Source organism: Centruroides vittatus, unplaced genomic scaffold (assembly GCF_030686945.1).
Source record: "Centruroides vittatus isolate TY-2023 unplaced genomic scaffold, ASM3068694v2 contig_874, whole genome shotgun sequence".
Lineage (NCBI taxonomy): Eukaryota > Metazoa > Arthropoda > Arachnida > Scorpiones > Buthidae > Centruroides > Centruroides vittatus.
In genome coordinates this window covers 500,328-520,989 of record NW_027122566.1, presented here as the reverse complement: position 1 = coordinate 520,989, position 20,662 = coordinate 500,328, and the positions used below count along the sequence as shown (strand labels likewise).

At 25.0% G+C, this 20,662-nt stretch overlaps 1 protein-coding gene across 1 annotated transcript in view; it reads right to left on the bottom strand.

Annotated features, from left to right (window-relative positions):
• Positions 1–6,667: 6,667 nt before the first annotated feature.
• The window catches only part of Tmx3 (Thioredoxin-related transmembrane protein 3), a 39,376-nt gene continuing 25,381 nt past the window's right edge, over positions 6,668–20,662 (bottom strand). Inside the window, exons 9-13 of the mRNA XM_067279427.1 lie at positions 14,387–14,440; positions 11,461–11,659; positions 9,456–9,524; positions 7,257–7,385; positions 6,668–6,783 (exon numbers count right to left, since the gene is read on the bottom strand). Of these exons, the coding sequence (XP_067135528.1) occupies positions 6,757–6,783; positions 7,257–7,385; positions 9,456–9,524; positions 11,461–11,659; positions 14,387–14,440 (478 nt within the window). The 3' untranslated portion in view covers positions 6,668–6,756. The remainder of the gene's footprint in view (positions 6,784–7,256; positions 7,386–9,455; positions 9,525–11,460; positions 11,660–14,386; positions 14,441–20,662) is intronic.

The following is a 20,662-nucleotide window of genomic DNA, read 5'->3' as shown; positions in this document are numbered from 1 at the left end:
TGTAATGTCATCAAATAATCATTATTAATTTTTATATTAAAATATAGTTAAATTTATTTTAATCATAACGAAATGCAGAATAATATAAACTGTAGGTACAGTAAAATCCCTAACTTTGACCATCGGTGGCACCCTTAGATTAAACAAAAAGGAGGAGACAAGCTATAAAAAAGGGCAGCATACATTATGCAAGAAGTTTCAAACTATGATTCAATGTCAGATCAGCGCACCCACAAAGTGGCACTGGTCGCAACTTGGGCCTTGAAAACAAGGAACCTTCTATGTTTTCAAGGCCCAATTTTGGTCAACATGTTGGGAAGTTGCATGGGACAATGGATAAATATCGTTTATTAGTTTCTTTTATATTTGCAGAATAGGCTAGTCATGAATTTTCTGTTTTTTGATTATAATGAAATTTGGGACTTCCTTGAGATTAGGAAAAGAGCAACACAGACGAAAAGGGGGACACATGCCCCAATATGGGTGCCCCTGGCGACCACCAATAGTTTCATGCAAAAGTGGCCTTTATAATGAATGGTCGTTTTGAAGAGGTGGTCATTTAAACAGGTTTCACTGTAATACAGAACAAAATTCTCTCATATGTATAATTTAATAAGTATTTAAATACCCAATTATTCAAAAGCAAGCTATTAATATTTTGATTATGAAAAGCATAAGATAAAAATATTTTATCTGATGAGGACATCAAAGTTCTGAAGAAAATAAGATAACAGCAGTGATAGTGTGTCATTGTTTATACTGTTTCATCAAAATATTCATATAAATATGTTTTTACCATTTTAAATATAACTTACAATAATAAAAATATTAGTAAACTAATTTAGTATTAAAAATAATTAAGTAATTTAGAATTAGAGGTGTTTTTTAATGGTTGCTCTGGGGACCCCCGATAAAAAATCCTAGGAATTTTTCAGAGGTGGTCAGTCTGGATATATTGGGCCACATCGCTCATCAACTGGCCACCCCACTGTGCGCCTGGCTGAACCATAATGGACTTGCTAAAAAGGCCCTCTTGGTTCCCAAAGGACAAAGTTTTAAAAAAATAGTTGCTTAATTAAAAATGATTAGATTCATTTCTATTGATAAGTACTATTGAATAATAAATTTTATATATTTTAAACAGTTGGAGTTAAAAAAAAATTTAAAGCAATTTTATATTCTTCATATTAAAAGTATTTTATTAGTCCTTTTTCTAAAAATGCAATAGTTTATGAACATTAAGAATTTTACATTTGAATTACTCAAACAAGTTTATTAATTTAATAATTATATCCTTCATTTAAAATTACTGGACTATAAATAAAAGAAAGAGTATCATAAAATTGTTTATTTTAATATTTTTTTATCCATTTTTTCAGATACAATAATACAAATAAAACAATAACATTTAATAAAGTGCATTTGGCACAAACTTTTGAGTTTTTTCTTTATGAATTCTAGAAAACAAATCTGAATTATTTTCCAATATGTTAATATAGGGAAGGTGGGGAAAGACTTACATTCATTTTTTTAAAGATAAAAGTTACTTATCATCATCTATACAGTTTAATTGTATGAGAATGTCTCTAATTGAAAACCAAAATATACATTATTTAACAATAAAATTTTTTTACAAATTTTTAATATTTTGTTTATGAAAGAACATTTTTAGACAAACATATTTTAAACAAACAATAGTTTAAACATACATTAAAATTATTATTTATACCTTTATTATTTTTTTATTATTAGTAATTTATTTGTAACAATTATATCCTTCAGTTTATTCTTTTAAAACACATGATTGATGTACTGTACATTGTACAACATATGAAAAAAGATTATAGTTAAATATTCTTTATATCTATCATGGATGCTCTCTTGTAAAAGGACGTTACAAGAATTTCATGATAAAATATATGAAATGATGTTCTACAGAACTAAAAAAAAGTTCTTTAACATTGATTATTTCTAGATTTTTCTTCATTATTTTTTAAAATCAATTTTAATGAGTCAAGCAAAGAAGGTAACTTGCTTAAGATTCATTCAATCAATTGCAGTATTAAATATAAAAAAATATTATTTAATATTTTTAAGTACGGAATTAGTTTTAATTCTGTAATTAAAAGTAATCTGATTTACTTATAGTTAGATAGGCTGACCAAGATCAATGGAATGAAAAAGCAGCATAAGAAAGTAAAACAATAAAATAGACCTATAACAGATTACAAGTTAAAAACAATTCTCAATCCACTAACTCACTACACTTGTACCATTATATATAGTGTATACAACTGAATTGCTTAGTTTGAAAGACCAAATAGTAGAAACATTTTTTATCTACTTTCAGATCATCAGCCTACATACGTACATACTTCTTTGTTTGAATGGATATAGTTATACAAGCAGATGATGATTTGAAAGTAGATTGAAAATATTTATTAATAAAAAATATTTGGCTCTCTGAACTAAGTTGTTTTATTTACTACAATTGAATATAATAAAATAATATAATACTCAATCCTGCAATGATATCATTATTCACTTAGGAATCCTTTATAAAAATTAAAGGCAGATTGAAAACGGATTTTACTAATTATCTACGATTGGTAAAAAAATGATACTAGTAGTTTTTTCTTTATAAATAGAATTATAATTTCTAGCTAAAAATAATGAGATATGGTGCAGTTATTTTTAGTTATAAAATGCATAAGTAATTTATTAAAAGTTTATGTTAAATATTTGAAATAAAATAAAATAATTTTTAAAAATAAATCAGTATATTAAAATGTTCTAACATTAAAACATGTAAATTCAATCACTTTTTAAAGAAAGCCAAATCTTAAATTATCACTGAAAAAATGTTTTCAGTTTTCATTTAGCTATCATCAGTACAATCAGTACAACTTATTCCATAAAGTTCATAAAATAGGATGAAGTTTGTAAAATATGGTTAATGGAAACTGATGACGGCTAAATGATACAGTGTAGGGCCATTAAGCTGCAGGCCAGTAATCCACAAATTCGCTTAAGCCATGCAACAAGCTTGGATCCCAATTTTTTGACACTATGGATCGTACAGACCTCTCAAACACTCGAGACAGATGTTGACAGTGGTCATTTTGGCATTTTGAATGTCCGTGATTGACGTGCTATGCACTATCGCAGATTAAATATTTAAATGCTGGCTTATAACTTCAAAGAGGTATTTATAGAAGATTAGTCTTTTATTTATCAATAAACAATAAAATAACTTACAATGAAATTCAAATACAGTACTAATCTGTTTTATCCACACTGAGTGTCAACATTATGGAGGAAGCCATTGTCAATCCACACCTTACAATGCTACAAAATTAATCAGTGGACCACCTAAGCCGCAGTTAAGCAGTTTGGACCCCAATCACCGTGGCTTAATGGCCCCACACTGTAGTTGAAAACAATTTTTTCCCCAGTAATAATTTAAGATTTGGCTTCCTTAAAAAAGTGGCTGTTGAAGTAATTGAATTTGTAGAGATGGTGCCAAGCTTTATCAAATGTGAAGATTAAAAGCATAATTTTTAAATGTACATTCAAACATTGAAACATTTTATTTTAAGTAAAACTCTTAAAAAAACCAAATGTAGTATATTTGGTCAGCCTAAGTTAGAAAATTGCTAGAATAACATTTTCAACTCAATTTAAAAAGTTACTATGGCTTTCTCGTGTTAATTACATTGAAGGTGAAATACTTTTTTAAACTAATTTTAAATCAACAATAATTTATTAATAAATCTACTGTGGGTACAAATTAAGTGACTGCTATCTTATTGTTAACTGTTCACAGTAAACTAATGCAATGTGTTTATGATGTATTTTCAGTAAAAGTATTATGTTTATTCTTTTACACAAGGCACATATAACCTTGAGCACTTTTGCATCTATTTGTAATAGAATATATATAAAAATGACATGTTTTACAGCATATTTGAATTTCTGTAATAAAATTTTTGACAGAATGATAGACATATATGAAAAAAAATTCTGTTTCTAAACCCCACCTTCCCCTTTTGAAATTAAAAAAAAAATTTCATCTTTATTTTCCCCCCTTTTTTATCACAGCTTGTGATTCAAAGATAAATAATATAAACAATGAGATAATCTCAACATAAAAAAAAATGTAAATTCAAAGTTGCAATTCATAGCAATAAAACTTCAATTTTAATTTAAAAATTTGTTGTATTTTGTACAAATTTTAATAACTAAGTGAATGAAATAATTAAACAAAATAATTTTTACATTAGTTACAAAGTTTTTTACAATTAAAATTTATATATTATTATTTCTGTTCAACTTAATCTAATTAAATTGGAAATAAATGGTTAAATTTACAATCAGTTTAATTAAACTTAGATATTTTTAACAATTTTTTATTACTTATTGGAATGCTTATAAAAAAAAAGCTTTTTGAATGTTAAATAAATTCGTTAACAAAAAGTTTATAATAGTAAAAATACAATAGAATTTTGATAAGCATATTCTCCCTTTAAACTACATATTATTAACATAGTTTGCATTGTTTCTATGTTATAAAAATTAATGTTCATAATGTTATTTTAATTTTTGATAATAAAAAAAGTATTTTACACCTAAATAATTCAATAATGAGATTCATACTTTTGTTTTGATTATATTTTTGTTAAAAAAAAACTAAATAAAGATATAAAATATTGACATGTACTTTTGTTTTGATTACTTTAAAGTGTATGCAGATTATACTAGAAACAATAATTTTTCACATTCTGTTTCAAGAAAATGTGAACAAGTTTTGTTTCTAATATGATCTGAAAACATTTTATACAATATTTTTGTTCTCAATTTTAAGATAACTATAAAATTCTATGCTTATTATCTCTACAGACATAATAAAAATCATAGAATCTTACAATTGGTTATTAAAGTTTAATACATCTTAACACATTTATATGATATAATTACTTAAAACATCAAGTTAAAGAATAGGAAAGTATTAAATTTTATACATTTTTAAACACATATATTCATAATTTTTGTTTTTAAATGCTTTAAACACAATGAAATAAATTATCATAAATCATTTATTAGACTCTCTTTGCCCTCTGGACACTAAGACAGTCTTTATTTCACAAGAGCATTGTGGATTTAGCCAAGCCCACAAAGGGAGTGGTTGAGTGGTATGGGAGGGCTGAACATAATCAAAACAGACCACCCTTAAAAATTTCTGTGGTTTTAGAACTTCTTGGATTTGATTCCAGTTTTTCCCAAGCTTAACTGCTGATATCGAGACAGGCTATTAAGCCTTTATCATCCTAGTATATTAATATTAAATTATTTATTTGTATTTGTTACTTTTTAATGCTTTTCTTACATAATCTGGTTATTATATACCATTTATGGAAGAAATGACTTCAAAATAATTTCAAATTTAATGTAACACTAAAAAAGTATTACACACTAGTAAGTATTAAGTAAAAATATATTTTTTGTAGACTAACTAATATTGCTTTTCCTAAATAAATTATTTTGCATAGATATAATTCAAGACTATTGAAATCTAATACTTTAATAATACTAAAATTATATTTATTAATTGATACTAAACAATGACGATGATAAAAGTGAAATGATTATTCATTTAGTATAAGATGTTTAAATTAATGATTTAACAGTGAAAAACATTTGTTTTAAAAACTTCTGTAATATTGTATTTTTATATTTTTTAATTCAATTAATATTCATTTTATAATGACATAATATTTATTATAATAAATAAATAATTATATAGATATTATTGTGTTCGAAGCAGCAATTATATAGATATTATTTAATGTTGTATAACTTTTGTTAATAATTGCTAACATATTTATTACATTTTAAGCATTCCAATAAGTATAAAAAGAGACAATAATATTTATAAATTCATTAAAACTAATTTTAAATTTCCATTTTATACAAACTTAATAAAAAAATAATAATAATAATATTCGATTTAAAAATCTTAAACTCTTAAATGTTATATCTTTTAGTGTTCAAGATTTCAAAATTCCCATGCAACATTGTTCATATTTAATAATATCAATCTATTTCGATCAGCAAAACACTTCTTGATATAAAATTGTTCTTAAATTTGAAATTATTAATTTATTTTAGTTAATTTCCACTGAATAAATTCAGAATCATATAAGTTCTGTATCAAAAAAATCTAATTTAATTGGACTTACTTTTTCAAGTTATATTAATCACTTTGTTTAGTTTTTCTGGAAAAGAATACAAGATTTTACATTAACTAAAGAGAAAAATATATTGAAAATTCTGATCATATCAGTATTATAGAAAAATTATTGGAATCTTATGTACGATACCAACATTATAATTATTGTATGAGTGAGTATATGTTTATATTATATTAAAAACAAAATAACATTAATATAAATAAATTTTTTTTATCTTTTTTACATTAATGTAAAATTTTAATAATAAACATAGGTATGAAATTATAAATAAAAATGTTCAGCATTTTAAATATACATAAAATAATACAAAATATACAGATCAGTGCTTCAACCAATAATACTGTATTAACAAGAAATGAATGACATACTTTCTACTATAATAAGTATGTTTTAAATATAAATAAACCTAACTGCACTTTAAAATATACTCAGTGGGCTTCTTCAACAAGTTTGAAATCTTGGATGGATCCCAGGTAAAAACAGTGTTCTTTTGGAAAGTAAAAATTTATTCTTTCTTTTCATGACTTTGAGCTAGAAAAAAATTTGAAAGTTAATTAAATAATAAAAATTATTGAATTATTTCTGACATTATATATAAATATAATATCAATTTTAAATAATATATACATTGAGATCATACACAAGAGAAATTCCAAAAATGTATTAGGCAAAAAGAATCTTGGCAATATACATAAATAATACAAAATAAAACAAAAAATGAATGAAATATTGAATTTTGATCTCAACAAAATCATGAAATACAGTAACATATATAATTAAATAACAGTTTAAATAGCATAGATTGCTAAATTCATAGGTGTTTAATATTTATGATGTATGACTTAAAAGTATCTTGGGATAACTAAGTCCCTTATTCAATTAGATTGTATTTATTTAAAAAAATATATGCTTTATGAATATATACTTTAAAAGTTTTAACAAAATTAATAAACATTAAGAGTTTAAATATAACAAAATTATTATAACAAATAATTTCTACAATACATATGGTGGTTCTTCATCTTCTGCTTCCAAGATATCACTGCAGCAAGAAGTGTAGCAAATAATGCTAAGTAGGCCAAGTGGTAGACCCAATAATAAAGTTGTTAGTAATGGATTGCCTTTCCACATGCTCTACAATAGAAGGGTTTATTATTATAATTTTGATTGTAATATTTGTTTATTTAGTTATGTCAAAAAAAAAAAAAAAAAAAAAGTTAATTGGTCTGGAAGCAAAGATCAATCGGAGGTCTTACAGCATAACTAGTAGTGCATCTGCACAATAAGCAGAAGTTGTGGGTTTGAGTACCACTCTGGATTGATCTTTTCTTCTATAATATTTTAAATTATTTAATTTGATTCCAAGTTTAATGTAATTATTAACATTAATATAAGATGATGGCATAACTTGTAACTAAAAATAGGTGGTTATTTTAGATAAATAACTATTATTTGGTCATATTATAGCCTGAAATAATCCAGAATTAAATAATTTGATTTAAAAAAAAAACCACAATAAATCAAAAGTGGCATTCATAACATAATGTAGTTTCAATACAAAAACATTTTACATTTTAAAAAGTATTGAAAGTTTATTTACATGTATTTTCATGCTGTAATAAAAATTCAATAAGTAAGTTTCTATCTGTATAAAAATAATGAAAAATAATTTCTAATTATTTTAATTATCCATATTATTTAATTTTACTTTTAAAACATGTTATTTTCCATAAAATCTTTAGTCCATAATTCAATTACACACAAAAAAAAAAAAAAAAAAAGCAGCAAGCTTGATCAAAAAAAGAGAGAGAGAAAAAAATAATGCATCAATCATGCTCCGTGTTGAAATAAACATAAACAACATCCAAAATACAAAGAACACAGTTGAAAAGCATCTGGTTGAAACAATATTTACAATTTTTGATACAAAACATTTAGATTTTTTGCACCAAGAACTAGCCAAACGTTTTAAACACAATCAACAATCCAAAAGACATGAAAAAATTTCTTACACTTTATCATGTTTCATGTAAGTGATACCAAATACCAGGGCCATCTCTAGTGCTCAGGAAACTCAGGTTGAGGACAGCAATTGAAAAAGGTGGCAAAATGTTAACATTAAAAAAAAAAAAGATATGAATCAATTTTATGATTTTTTTTACTAGTTACTTTTAGTTATAAATGTATGTTGATTTTAAAATCAGAGATTAGGCTAATCTTTTGACAGGAAATATCCTGATGACATGAAGCAGTACCAATTATTATATTACGTAGCATAAGAAACTAACCCTAAGAGCAGTGCATCTGCTAGGAATGACCCTGCCTCTACCTCTTAAATGCATTAAAAAAAAAATCTAAAAATCCTACACAATACAGACCAAGTTATATGCTTTCCTACACTATTCCTACACAAAATTCTTGGTTTATGCACCACAAACAAAATTAATAACACATTCTTACAAAGGCACAAAAAGCTATCATAAAAACTACCTGGGATCAAAAAACAGTTACTCATATATTCAGTCATTTCACAACAAGTACACAAACAGCACAAAAACCTCCACATGGCACACACGGATTATAGGAAGGCATTCAATAACATTCCACATTCACGGTTATTGTACTTACTACATCTTTATAAAATGCACCCAACACTCATTACATTTCTTGAAAAACCTAATGCCACACTGAAGAACAACAGTACACCTCAGATTTCACAGCAGATACATAAAGACAAACAAAATACACATAAGACAAAGCATTTGATAGGGTAATGCATAAGAAAGAGATTTCTGCTACATTTACTGTAAGTTTATTATGCACATTATGTGATTTCATGTTATGTAGATTTATAAAAAATTTATTTTATATTAAAAGATATTTTTCTAAAAATTTTCTTCATACAGAATGCAACTGGCAATTATTTTTATTTCAATAATTTTTAATTCTCATAAACTTCCTAGTAAATCACAGTATTAATATAATTAATATAAATGATGTGACTTGATATAATACATTCTTACATAATTTTAGTTAATTTGTTGCTTAGTGTTTCTGTTTTATTAATTGAGTTTTTGTATACCATTATTTTAATTCCTTATTGAACTTGTGTTATTTATTCAAATCCTCTTTTATATGAAATAATAATAAACTAGTTAATTAAATATTAAATTTAAAAAATTTGATAAATAGAAGAAATCTTACCATTAATGAAGTTTTTGCTTCAAAATATGCTCTATACAGACGATAAAACATTGTGTCACCACCATAAGCCTACAGATTAAAAAATAATAATAATTTTTATCTAAGAAATTTAAATTATATGAAAATATAAGTAAGTATTTTAATTATTATGTAACAAAGTTTAAAGAAGTAATCTTAATCTGCAATTCCTTTCTAAGTTAAAAATCAAATTAGAAGTTATAAAAATATCTAGTTTAAAATCTCAATTTCAAATTCAATCATATTTCTTCATTAAATATATTTTTTAATTACCCATATAATTTTTATTATTATATATGTTCTTTACTTATTCTTGAAAAATAATAAATAAATATTTAGTTTTTTGAAGTTAAATAATTTTTGTTGTACGACTTTTTATTAAGACAATTTAAAGTATTAAAACCATTACATGTAAATATAATTATATATACAGGAGGAGAAACTCCATGCCAATATTTTATGAATAAATTCTAAGGTTGAAATAAGCTTAAAATCTTCTATGAATGTTTTACAAAGGCTACTTTGTTTTTGAAATCTAGCCTCCAAAAAGGGGTACTTTACAAATTCCCTGCCAAAGTAGTAACACTGAAGCTGTCAACTTTTAAAAGTAATTTTGTATGTTTTTTATGTTTCTGTCAACAGATTAGAAGTAAGTGTTTCCCAAATAGGTCCTCCTGTAGAATAATTTACAAGAACTCAAAATATCCTCCACTGACACAGATACATAACTGAATTTTTGACAAGTCAGAACTTGAAAAAGTCTATAGAAAATTTCAAGCTTATTTTTGACCCTAGAATCTATCCCTAAAATATTGGCATGGAATTTCATTACACCCTCTATAAATCATACTATCTGCTCAATAAGGAAGCCAACAAATACCATAATAAAGAAATATTTTCAAGCTTTATTAGGCCATCATCAACTACAGAAAAATGGAATATCTTCAAATTATGAAAGTGAATAATGAAGAACAGTTTTAAAATTAACATATCATAAATTCAAACTTACAATATATTTAAATAATATATTTTTAAGAATAAAATGGTCATATCTTAAGACTAATAGAAATATTTATAAAATAAATATACTATTTTACTACAGAAATTATAAAAGTTTTTGGAATCTAGTATGTCTTTCCACACACTTCCTAACTGAGAAGCATCACAGACATTATAGTGGGGTAGATTTAGCTAATATATGAATATACATTTGTTCCAGCAAACAAATTGGACAATATACAATAACCTAATAACAACTTTAAATAACAAATATCTTAACAAACTTTTCATTTCCTATATTCTTTAACAATTAATTAGTCTTAAATAACCCAATAAAAGAATCTGGCCAGTCATTTGAATTGGACAATGTTTCCTTAATTCATAAATTAGAACTGATTTGTTCCAACAAATTTTGAAATTAGTATTGTGCCCCCATTGTATTAATGTAATGCCATCACTACTATGCATCCAAAGTGATACATAATGCTCTTTAACACAAATACCTAAAGAGCTAACAATTGAACTGATATAATAATTCTATCTCTACATAATTTTATGACATAAACATCAACCTTATCTAATATTGATTTTATCCTTATCCAATCTAAGTAATTACATTACTGTAGGAAAATATTTAACATTTTGTTGACTGAATTTATAACAACATGCATTTTTATTTTTTTATTTTATAAAATGTCCAATAAACATAATAAAGTTAGCAGAAATTAATTATGATTGCTATTCACATAGGCTAAATTTAGTTATTTTAATAACTAGTTAATTATAAACAGAAATAATTTATAAAGTCAAATTTAAACATAAACTAATTTTTTAATTTAAAAATTTTTAATGAAAACATGCAAAGGAAATTTTACTAAAAAAGTAAAAACAAAAATCTGAAATGATAAACCAAACTTTATGAATATTTCTATGTTTAACATTCAATTCTCAAATAGAAATGATAAATATGAAGAAATAAAGTACTTACTGGTGCTGATTTATTAATTACTTGATCCAAAAGTGCAATCATAGTTTGAGGTGAAGGAACTTTTTCATCTTCTATTACAGGAGGCATGTAATATTGGTAAGTAACTGAATTTATTATTATAAAATTGGGAACAGAAAGAGACATCATAGCTACTGAGTTTGCTAGATCAGGTTGACCTAGCCATCCAAAAATAATGTACCTACAAATAAAATTATACATTTTAATAATACATCACTATTTTTCAGTTAAGAACAGCAAATAAAATGATTGTATAAATGTTGAGAAAACATATTTAAGATTTAATTTATTAATTTTATAATTTTATAAATTAATTATAAATACATCTTCCTATTGTATTATAAATATATTCTTAATCCTAGTAACATATTTATTAAACTTCAAAACATTGCTGATTAAGAAGGTGATTTTATTTGTAACTTTTTCAATGTGTAAAATTTAAAGCAAGCAGGAAAAAGTATTTGACAAGATTTAAGTACTGGAAAGATATAATTAATTTATCATGTTTTCCAAAAATTATTTACAGTGGAACCTCGCTTAATGAGCATAATTCGTTCCAGAGTTTTACTCATAATGAGAAACACTCCTTAAGCGAAACAATTTTTTCCATAGAAATTAACAATAATACGATAATGCATCCATGCGAAAAAATGCCTAAATGTTTTGTGTATAACATTTATTCAAAAAAAATTGTACAGTATACACTGTTAAGGAGCGTGAATCATCATCATCTTTTCTTCTAGCGCAGAATGAACCATCCTGAAATGAGAATTCAATTTGCAGAAACAAAAAAAAAAAAAAAAAAATCACAGCTAATATGTTTGAGAAACACTCCAAGTGATATGCTGAATTCTTGAGTTATGTAAAGGCTACAATTAAATATTAGAAATTAATTAATTTGACTAGAGGTAGGCAGTTATGTTTCCATCTCCTATTAAATTTAATGATTATAAATAGTTAATTTTTAATTCAGACATTTCTAAAATTTAATTTGGAATCGGTCATTAAATTTAATGACCCAAGAATTTGGCATATCGTTTGGCATGTTTATTATATAACGGGCTATGGTTGTTGATGTTTATAAATATGTGTAAACACAAGTTTGGAAAAATGTGTAATCACAAGTGACACTAAGATGCTAGCAGAACGAGTGCTAAACATAGACTGATGGAGCATGCCACATGTGCACAATTTGGGACTTCCCTCTCCTCATCACTCGTTATGCAAAACATTGCTCGTTAAGCAAGGCAAATTTTTACAATTTGTTTGCTCGTTATGTGAAATACTCGTTGTGCGAGATGCTTGTTAAGCAGTGTTCCACTGTATTATTGTGTATTTTATTTTGTATTATCTTGTACTAAGTTATATTAATTCGTTAAAAATTACTTACTTTACTTTTAAATTATAGGTTAATACCCTTGTAACAAATTAAAATTCATGCAATAAAGAAAATTGATTGATATAAATATCTGCGTGAACAGATGAATTTTCTGTTGGAATTTGCCTTCATAATGTTTAGTTAGAATAATACAAGCTATAAAATATAAATTATGGATTTAATAAAAATAGTTACTACAAGTATATATGCTTATGACATATTGCTTTCACTGAAAAACAGTCATAAAATAATTTGGATAAGCAAACATATCAGATATGATTGCTGTGGAGAATAGACACTTCTATCAACAAACTTAAAACATTTATTAAAGTTAACAACAAAGAAAAGCCAATGTCATAAATATGTAATAATATATAATGAGTTAGCAATATTATTATATTTTTTATTTTTATAGTGATGTTTTTGAAGTGATATGTATGATATATACTTGATTTAATCTATAGTATAGGATTTTAAATAATTTCATATTTTTTATATGTCAACAAGTCTTTTAAGATATTCTTTTTAAATTTTATATAATTACATTTGAAAATACTTTCAAGGTAAGAAGTATATTATAATAATTTAATGAAAACTATAATTAATTACATAATCTTATTCAAAATTTTAAAAGCTTCAAAGCAAGATTCTTTGAAAATTTTAAAATTTAACATTCTCTTCATTCATTCATTAATTCAAATAAAAGTAATTTTTATTTAAATTAAAAAAAAATTTACAACAATCAAGAAGTAATATGTCCTCAACCTTTCTGACAGAGTCAATAAATCTACATAATCAGTATATATGAAACAAAAATGAACAACAATAGAAGAGGGAAGTTTTACAGAAAGTGATCAATAATGGAGTAATTAAAAATATTGTAAGTGCTAAACAGATAACTGTATTTTGTATTTGTCTGATGGATAAAACCATAAATAAAAAATTAATATATGGATAGCATTTTAAATAATATCATAACATAAACTTATTTTTATATGCAATAATACATGACAAAAAAAGATTAAGATATTGTACCTCTATTTTAATTATTGTATTTATATAAAAGGTATCTCTTTTTTTATGCAAGTGATTTAATTGAATAAAGAGAAATAATTAAAATAGAAAAACAGATGTATAACAATATATCTATTTACATATGTGCTGTTTTGCTTTAATAGTAGCACAACTAAAAAAGCTGATTTTGGTTTCTTTTTGCATAAATAAATTTCTTAGATATTTTAGAGTATTTTTATCATGAAAAATGGCATATTTCTACCTCCATTGGATTCCCACGGAGATCAAATGTGTGGCATCAACTTGTATTCAAATGTATTAGAATTAGAATTTTTAAATGTTTCCCTTGTAAAATCAACATTCTTTTAATTATGCCAATATCAAAGCAAAGCAGCAATATCTAATCCATATGAACATGCAAGCAGATTAATCAAGAAAGTCTAGCAAAGCTAATATATCAAAATAAACACAATAAGTGATCTTAACTCATGATTATAAAAATAATATAATACTTACTCATGATATCTGTCTCGATTATTGGTTGCTATTGCTTCTACTACATCTTTAAATCTGTAATTAATTTTTTAGTATGTTTAAAAGCAATTCTAAATGAGATACAAGTATATATTAGAATTCTTAGAATTTGGAATATTTTTCAAAACACATTAAAATTGAGTAATATATACATAAATTCATCTATCTAAAAGAAAGTAAATATTAAGATTTATTTGTCATTTATTCAAATATAATAATATAATATAAAAAGTGATCAAAATATTTAAATTTTTTTTATTAACAGTATTTCAATAAAAAATGTATTATTCAATGACACTATTAGATTTCAATTAAGCCACAATAGTCATACAGTATTATATAATGATTAAAATCTAGCATAAGAAGTTCAACATCACTTTAACACCGGGGGTGAAATCAACACTATATCTGGAACCTGTTATTGGTGTGTTTCGTGAAAAAAGCAGTCTATCAGAAACGTTTTCAAACTTTTGAATAGTTCTTCCTCAGGTAAATTACCACCATCCATGCATGAATGCTCATGTTCACAGCAACGAATTTCGTCAAACAGGCATTCAATTTGATTTTACCCGAGGAAGAAATATTCAAAAGTTCAAAAACGTTTGTGATAGACTGCTTTTTTCATGAAACACACCAGTAACAGGTTCCAGATATAGTGTTAAAATCTAGCATTATTATATATATATATATATAATTATTAACAGAAATAATAATTTAATAAAAATTTAATGTTTCATTTTTAGAATAAAATAAATATATCAATGAAATCCCTATTAAAATTTTATTAATATAGAAGCATCTATTTACTTTTCTGATTACCTGGCAGAGTACAGAACAATTCTTCTATTTCATTTCTCACTTATCAGATTGATTATTGCTAGAGGTACACATCTATTTTCAAATATTCTATTTTATTATTTGTTTATTAATATTTACCAATCTATTACTTCTTTAATTTATGCAAAAGATTTTAATCTCATTAAAAAACCCATCAAGTATATATGTTAAAAATTGCTTAAAAAAGTTTTGTAAACATTTAATAAATTACAATAATTTAAATCAATCTATTGTTGTTTTGAAAAATTATGTCTAGAGTTGCTGAACAATTTAGAATCCTACTAAAATTCATTTCTGTCTTTACTTGAAAAATTTATTTGATAATCATAGCTGGACTCAGAATAATGCAATTAGTAAAGATGAAATTTCATCTCATACTTGCATCATTTTTTCCTAAACTTTTCCAACTAAAAATAGACAGTTTCCAGCAATTTTTCTTGAAGATCATTTTGAATGTATAAATATGTCATGCACATTTGACAATTTTTATCACAGCTGGCATCTTATGACATTCGTGATTGCACAATATTATGATAAAGTATTTTTATTTAAATAATAATGCAATTAAATCTTGTTAACACAAATAGTCATGGTGACAAAACTGTTTCTCTAAAAGTAATTTACATTATACATCATGTCATCATTTGTGTGAAATAATAATAATAATAATAATAGAAATTAGTAAATATATACATAATTTGGTTTCATTAGAATTTATTGATATTATTACACAAAAGACTGCCTAAATATTTAGCTACTATTTGCATTTCTTCATTTTTTTTCATTCATATCCATTTAGATACATTCAAATTTGCTACTTGTGTAAGCTGCATCAATTTTTCTCAATTATTTAATTGTTGATAATGGATAAACAATGCAGAAACTGGATAATAATAATATTAAAGAGGCAAAAAACACTAAAAACTCCAGCATAAATGAAAAATATTTAATAATAAACAAATGTTTTCGATAACTTTAGCTATCATCATCAGGTTAAACATGTTCAAACCTGATGATGATAGCTAAAGTTATCGAAAACATTTATCTTTATATCTTAAATATTTTTCACTTTTGCTGGATAATGTGTTCTTTGTTATTTCATTTATTGCTGTTCCTACTTTTTAAACTTGTCATACAATTCATCCAAAATTTCTAATCTGTTTCAAACATAAAACTTTGCTTAACCAAAGACTTTGGAAGGGCAATGATACATAATTTCAGAGGAGTTATAATATTCAAGATAAAGAATCTCAACATAGAGTTCTTTAACTTATACGATAAATGCCTGAAAGACAGTATTGCAGTTCTAGTCTGTCATTAATATTTAATCCATTTAAAAATTTTATGTTTATTAATACTGTATAGGGGTCCATTTTGATCAATTCACTGGAATAACTTGAAAAATATGCATCCTACAAAAACTCATTGAACCAAATGTTGGACTTTGAGGGGGCCACATGATGACATTACTGGTTTCATTATAGATAATACTACAATCAGTGGAAACTGGGTCAACTTCATTTTCCTAAATGGAAATGCCCATCTTTTTTTATTGTGCACCATGATTCTACATCAAAAACGAACTTCATCTAAAACATTTTTCCTGAAAGATACACTTATCAAAAGTTATGAGTGTTTGAACTTTTACAAAGTTACCATACCATGCATATACATGTCTGTGGCATGGTAGCTACATAAACTCAATGCATAAATTCTCTGCATCTTTGTCCAGTTAAAAGATAGTGTACAACAGTGCTGCCTAATATCAGTTGTCCACACAAGAACTCTAAAAGTTTAATTAAAATGAAAAATGTATTGAGAAAATTTAATGTTACCTCAAGCTTTTGCATAAGTTTTTGTATCAGCTCATTATTTGAAGAAAAAAAAATTATTCCCATCAAATTATAATAGTTTCATAAGTTATGACTTTTTTTAAGCACTTTTCTTTCTTTTTTCCAATCTGTGAAGAATACACAATATGCCTGCATCTGTGGATTCTTCACAGATATCCATAGATGCACACATATGCAGTATATAAAGTTATGTAAAAATTTGAATGCTCATAACTTTTGACAAGTGACAAATAACAAATAACAATTCTAAAAACTTTTTAAATAAAAGTTTGTTTGTTTTTGATGTAGAATCATAGTATGGAAAAAAATGGGGGTTACCATTTAAGAAAATGAAGTGGACCTTGTTCTCACTAATTATATCATCTATATGATGAAACTGATAGCCTCACCTTTTGGCTTCTTTGAAGTCTAACATTTTTATTTTTTGATTTATTCCAGTGGATTGACCTGTATTCCAAATTATAAACTTTTATAAATTTTGGTTATTTAATTATAATTAATTTAGAATTAAAAACAAAATTAATATTCAGTTTATTTTTTTAAAAAACCATTAAAGTTATTTTCAAAAGACAAATATTTTTGTGTATCGATTAATGATGTTATGATTGACATAAAATTTTAAAAATTATTCTCAATTTCAACATATTTATAGAGTTTTGCTTGTGAAAAATTAGACCTTAATCTTTATTTTATTTCATATATACTTAATTTAAGATACTTGATTTAATTCAGAATGAAAAACTAAATTTTTTCATTTGCTATTCATAATTATCATCTTATATCCTTCTGGCTGATATAAATAAGGAATGATAGCTCTTGATTCTATGATTAAATTTATTTCATGTAGAATAAAAAAGTCCACTATTTTAATTATTGCATACTGAAAAAAGTGCTAAAGATGGAGACAGTAATCTTATAAAATTAATTTTTAATTTAAAATTGTTTCATACTTATTGTTGTAGAAAATCAATAAGAACTCATGCTAACCATCAGTTAAATTTGATCAAATTGTGGCAGTTTCTCCAAACCCGTTTAATTTTATTCGCAACTCTAAATTCATAAAATAAACTGAATTCTCCCAATGTCCCATGTCTGAATACCCATATTTTATAGATGAATTGTTTTTAAAATAATGTTCTTTAGTTATTCTATATCATTGTTAATCACAGTGATTTGTAGACCCACCTGTGATGTGTTGTTAATCAAATTTGCATCTTTTTGTGTCATCCTGGTCATTACTCTCCATAATCAAAGTAATCTTTATCTATGGAGTCAGACCCAACCTAATTTAATTTTGATAAAGGAAAATGTGTATGTAAATATTATTGAAATTTCATCAAATCATCGAGTTTCCTTTGCTTTATAGTTAGATGGCCCATGTAACAATTTTATGTAGATGCTATTGGTAGTTAAACTTTTTTTTATTGGTAGTTAATCATGCTAATTTGGGACAATGTTCTGCCAGTGAACTTAACCTACTCGCCAGTATTCCCGACATATCTTGGGTCGTGACCTAATGATCTTGACCTATGGACCTGAGGTATATCGTTTCAGCATCGAAACGTTTTTGAAACTGGATGTCACTAGTTGTTATAATTTTTATATTAAAACTAACTTCTGAAATATAATTTTTTTTTGTTTTTACATTTATTAATATATCTATTTTGTTTGTGCCAAAAAAAAAAAATTTTGGACGATATGGTTTTTTTTTCAAAAATGTGTAATTTTCTTAGGCTTAATGTCAACATAAATACAACATGGTGTGACATGCAACAGAGAAATATTTAAACATAGGATAGGTTAACTAAGCATTTGAATAATCAGTAACTACAACTATCTACCTAATGTAATTAAATGTATTATTTATCATAAATTGATTATGGTAATGAGTTCAAGATCAGTTAATATACTCATCAGTAATTTTGTTGAACTGACTTTTATGATTCTTTCTAATTAATTAAAGATTAATTTTGATAATTTTTAATTGATAATTGATAATCTTTAAATTTTTTAATTATTAACTTATGAAATAAAATTAATAGCATATAATTTAGTAGATTTTACTATTGGTACACAAATCTTCAGGATTATCTGTTGGGCTATACATTAAGGTTAATTTAATAATTAGATATAAAGTAATTTGACTAGAGGTAGGTGGTTAAGCTCCATCTCATGATAAATTTAATAATTAGAAATAAATTAATATTGAATGACTATAATAGTATGAGTAACCTGTATGGCTATATCAAAATTAGTTAATTATTTAATAGTTCTGGAAGCAAAGATTGAATACAACATGGGGAGGTCTGGTAGTATAACTGGCAATGCATATACTGTACATGGTAAACAGGAATTTCAGGTTTGAGTCCTGCTCCAGGCCAATCTTTTCTTCCAGAATATTTTAAATTTAGATTAAAAATTAATTTATTTCTAATTATTAAATTTATTGTGAAATGGCAGCCTAACCACCTACCTCTAGTCAAATTACTTTGTATCTAATTATTAAATTAATCTTATTATAGCCTGACAGATAATCTAGCAGATTGTTTAGCATTAATTAAAATCAAGCTATTGAATTTGTTACATATAATTTTACTATTAGATGAAATCTAATAGCTATTAAATAACACCAACAAAATCTTCAAAATATACCAGCAAATATAATTTAATATAAATATGTTACGACAAATGTTTTCGATTCCAATAGGATCTGTCAGGTCCAAAAATGTTCAAAAGTATTAGAATGCTAAACGATCAATTTTTTCTACACATGCTCTAATATTTACAGTTCCAATGATTTAAAATATTTAAATTTGATCGTTTAGCATTCAATTCTATCAAACATTTTTGAACCTGACGCAGATCCTATTGGTCAAAAATGTTAGTCATAATGTATTTATATTAAATTATATTTGCTAGTATATTTTGAAGGTTTTGTTGGTGTTATTTAATAGTTTATAACCAGCTGTGGAAAGATTTAGAAATCTAATAGCATAATGATGTAATTTAATTAAAATTTAAAATCAATTTATTTACTAAAATATTAATGAAATAAAAAATTTTTGCAACTGATTTCTGTATTTCCTTGAATTAGCACTTGAGCACTTATTTATTTGTATGGGTCAAAATCCTTGATGCTTATTCAGCCAGTGACAATTTGAAGCCTAGCACTTAAACTGTTATGTTGATTATTTTACCTATGGTATATCTCATTTTGTTTCAGTTTGTTAGTCTAGTTGGTGGATAGCTTTTAGTAAAAAAGAAAAAACTTCAGGCTCATTATTGCTAAATTATAAAAACAACTTGTATTTTAATTATTACTGTAAATTAGCAATAAAAATAATTGTTTTTCTCAATAGTTGAATTAATCACTATATAAATCACTTATGTATAGTTTATTGTTCTGCTGTCCTCCTCATCTTCCTGATATTCTTGGTTCTCCATTTTTGGACTTACAAACTGACTCAGAAGCTTCAAGCATAGGCAGGCTACAAGGGTGACAATGAAAACAATGGAATGACAATGAAAACAAAATAAAAAATTTCCAATTTATGCTTTATTTTTCAAT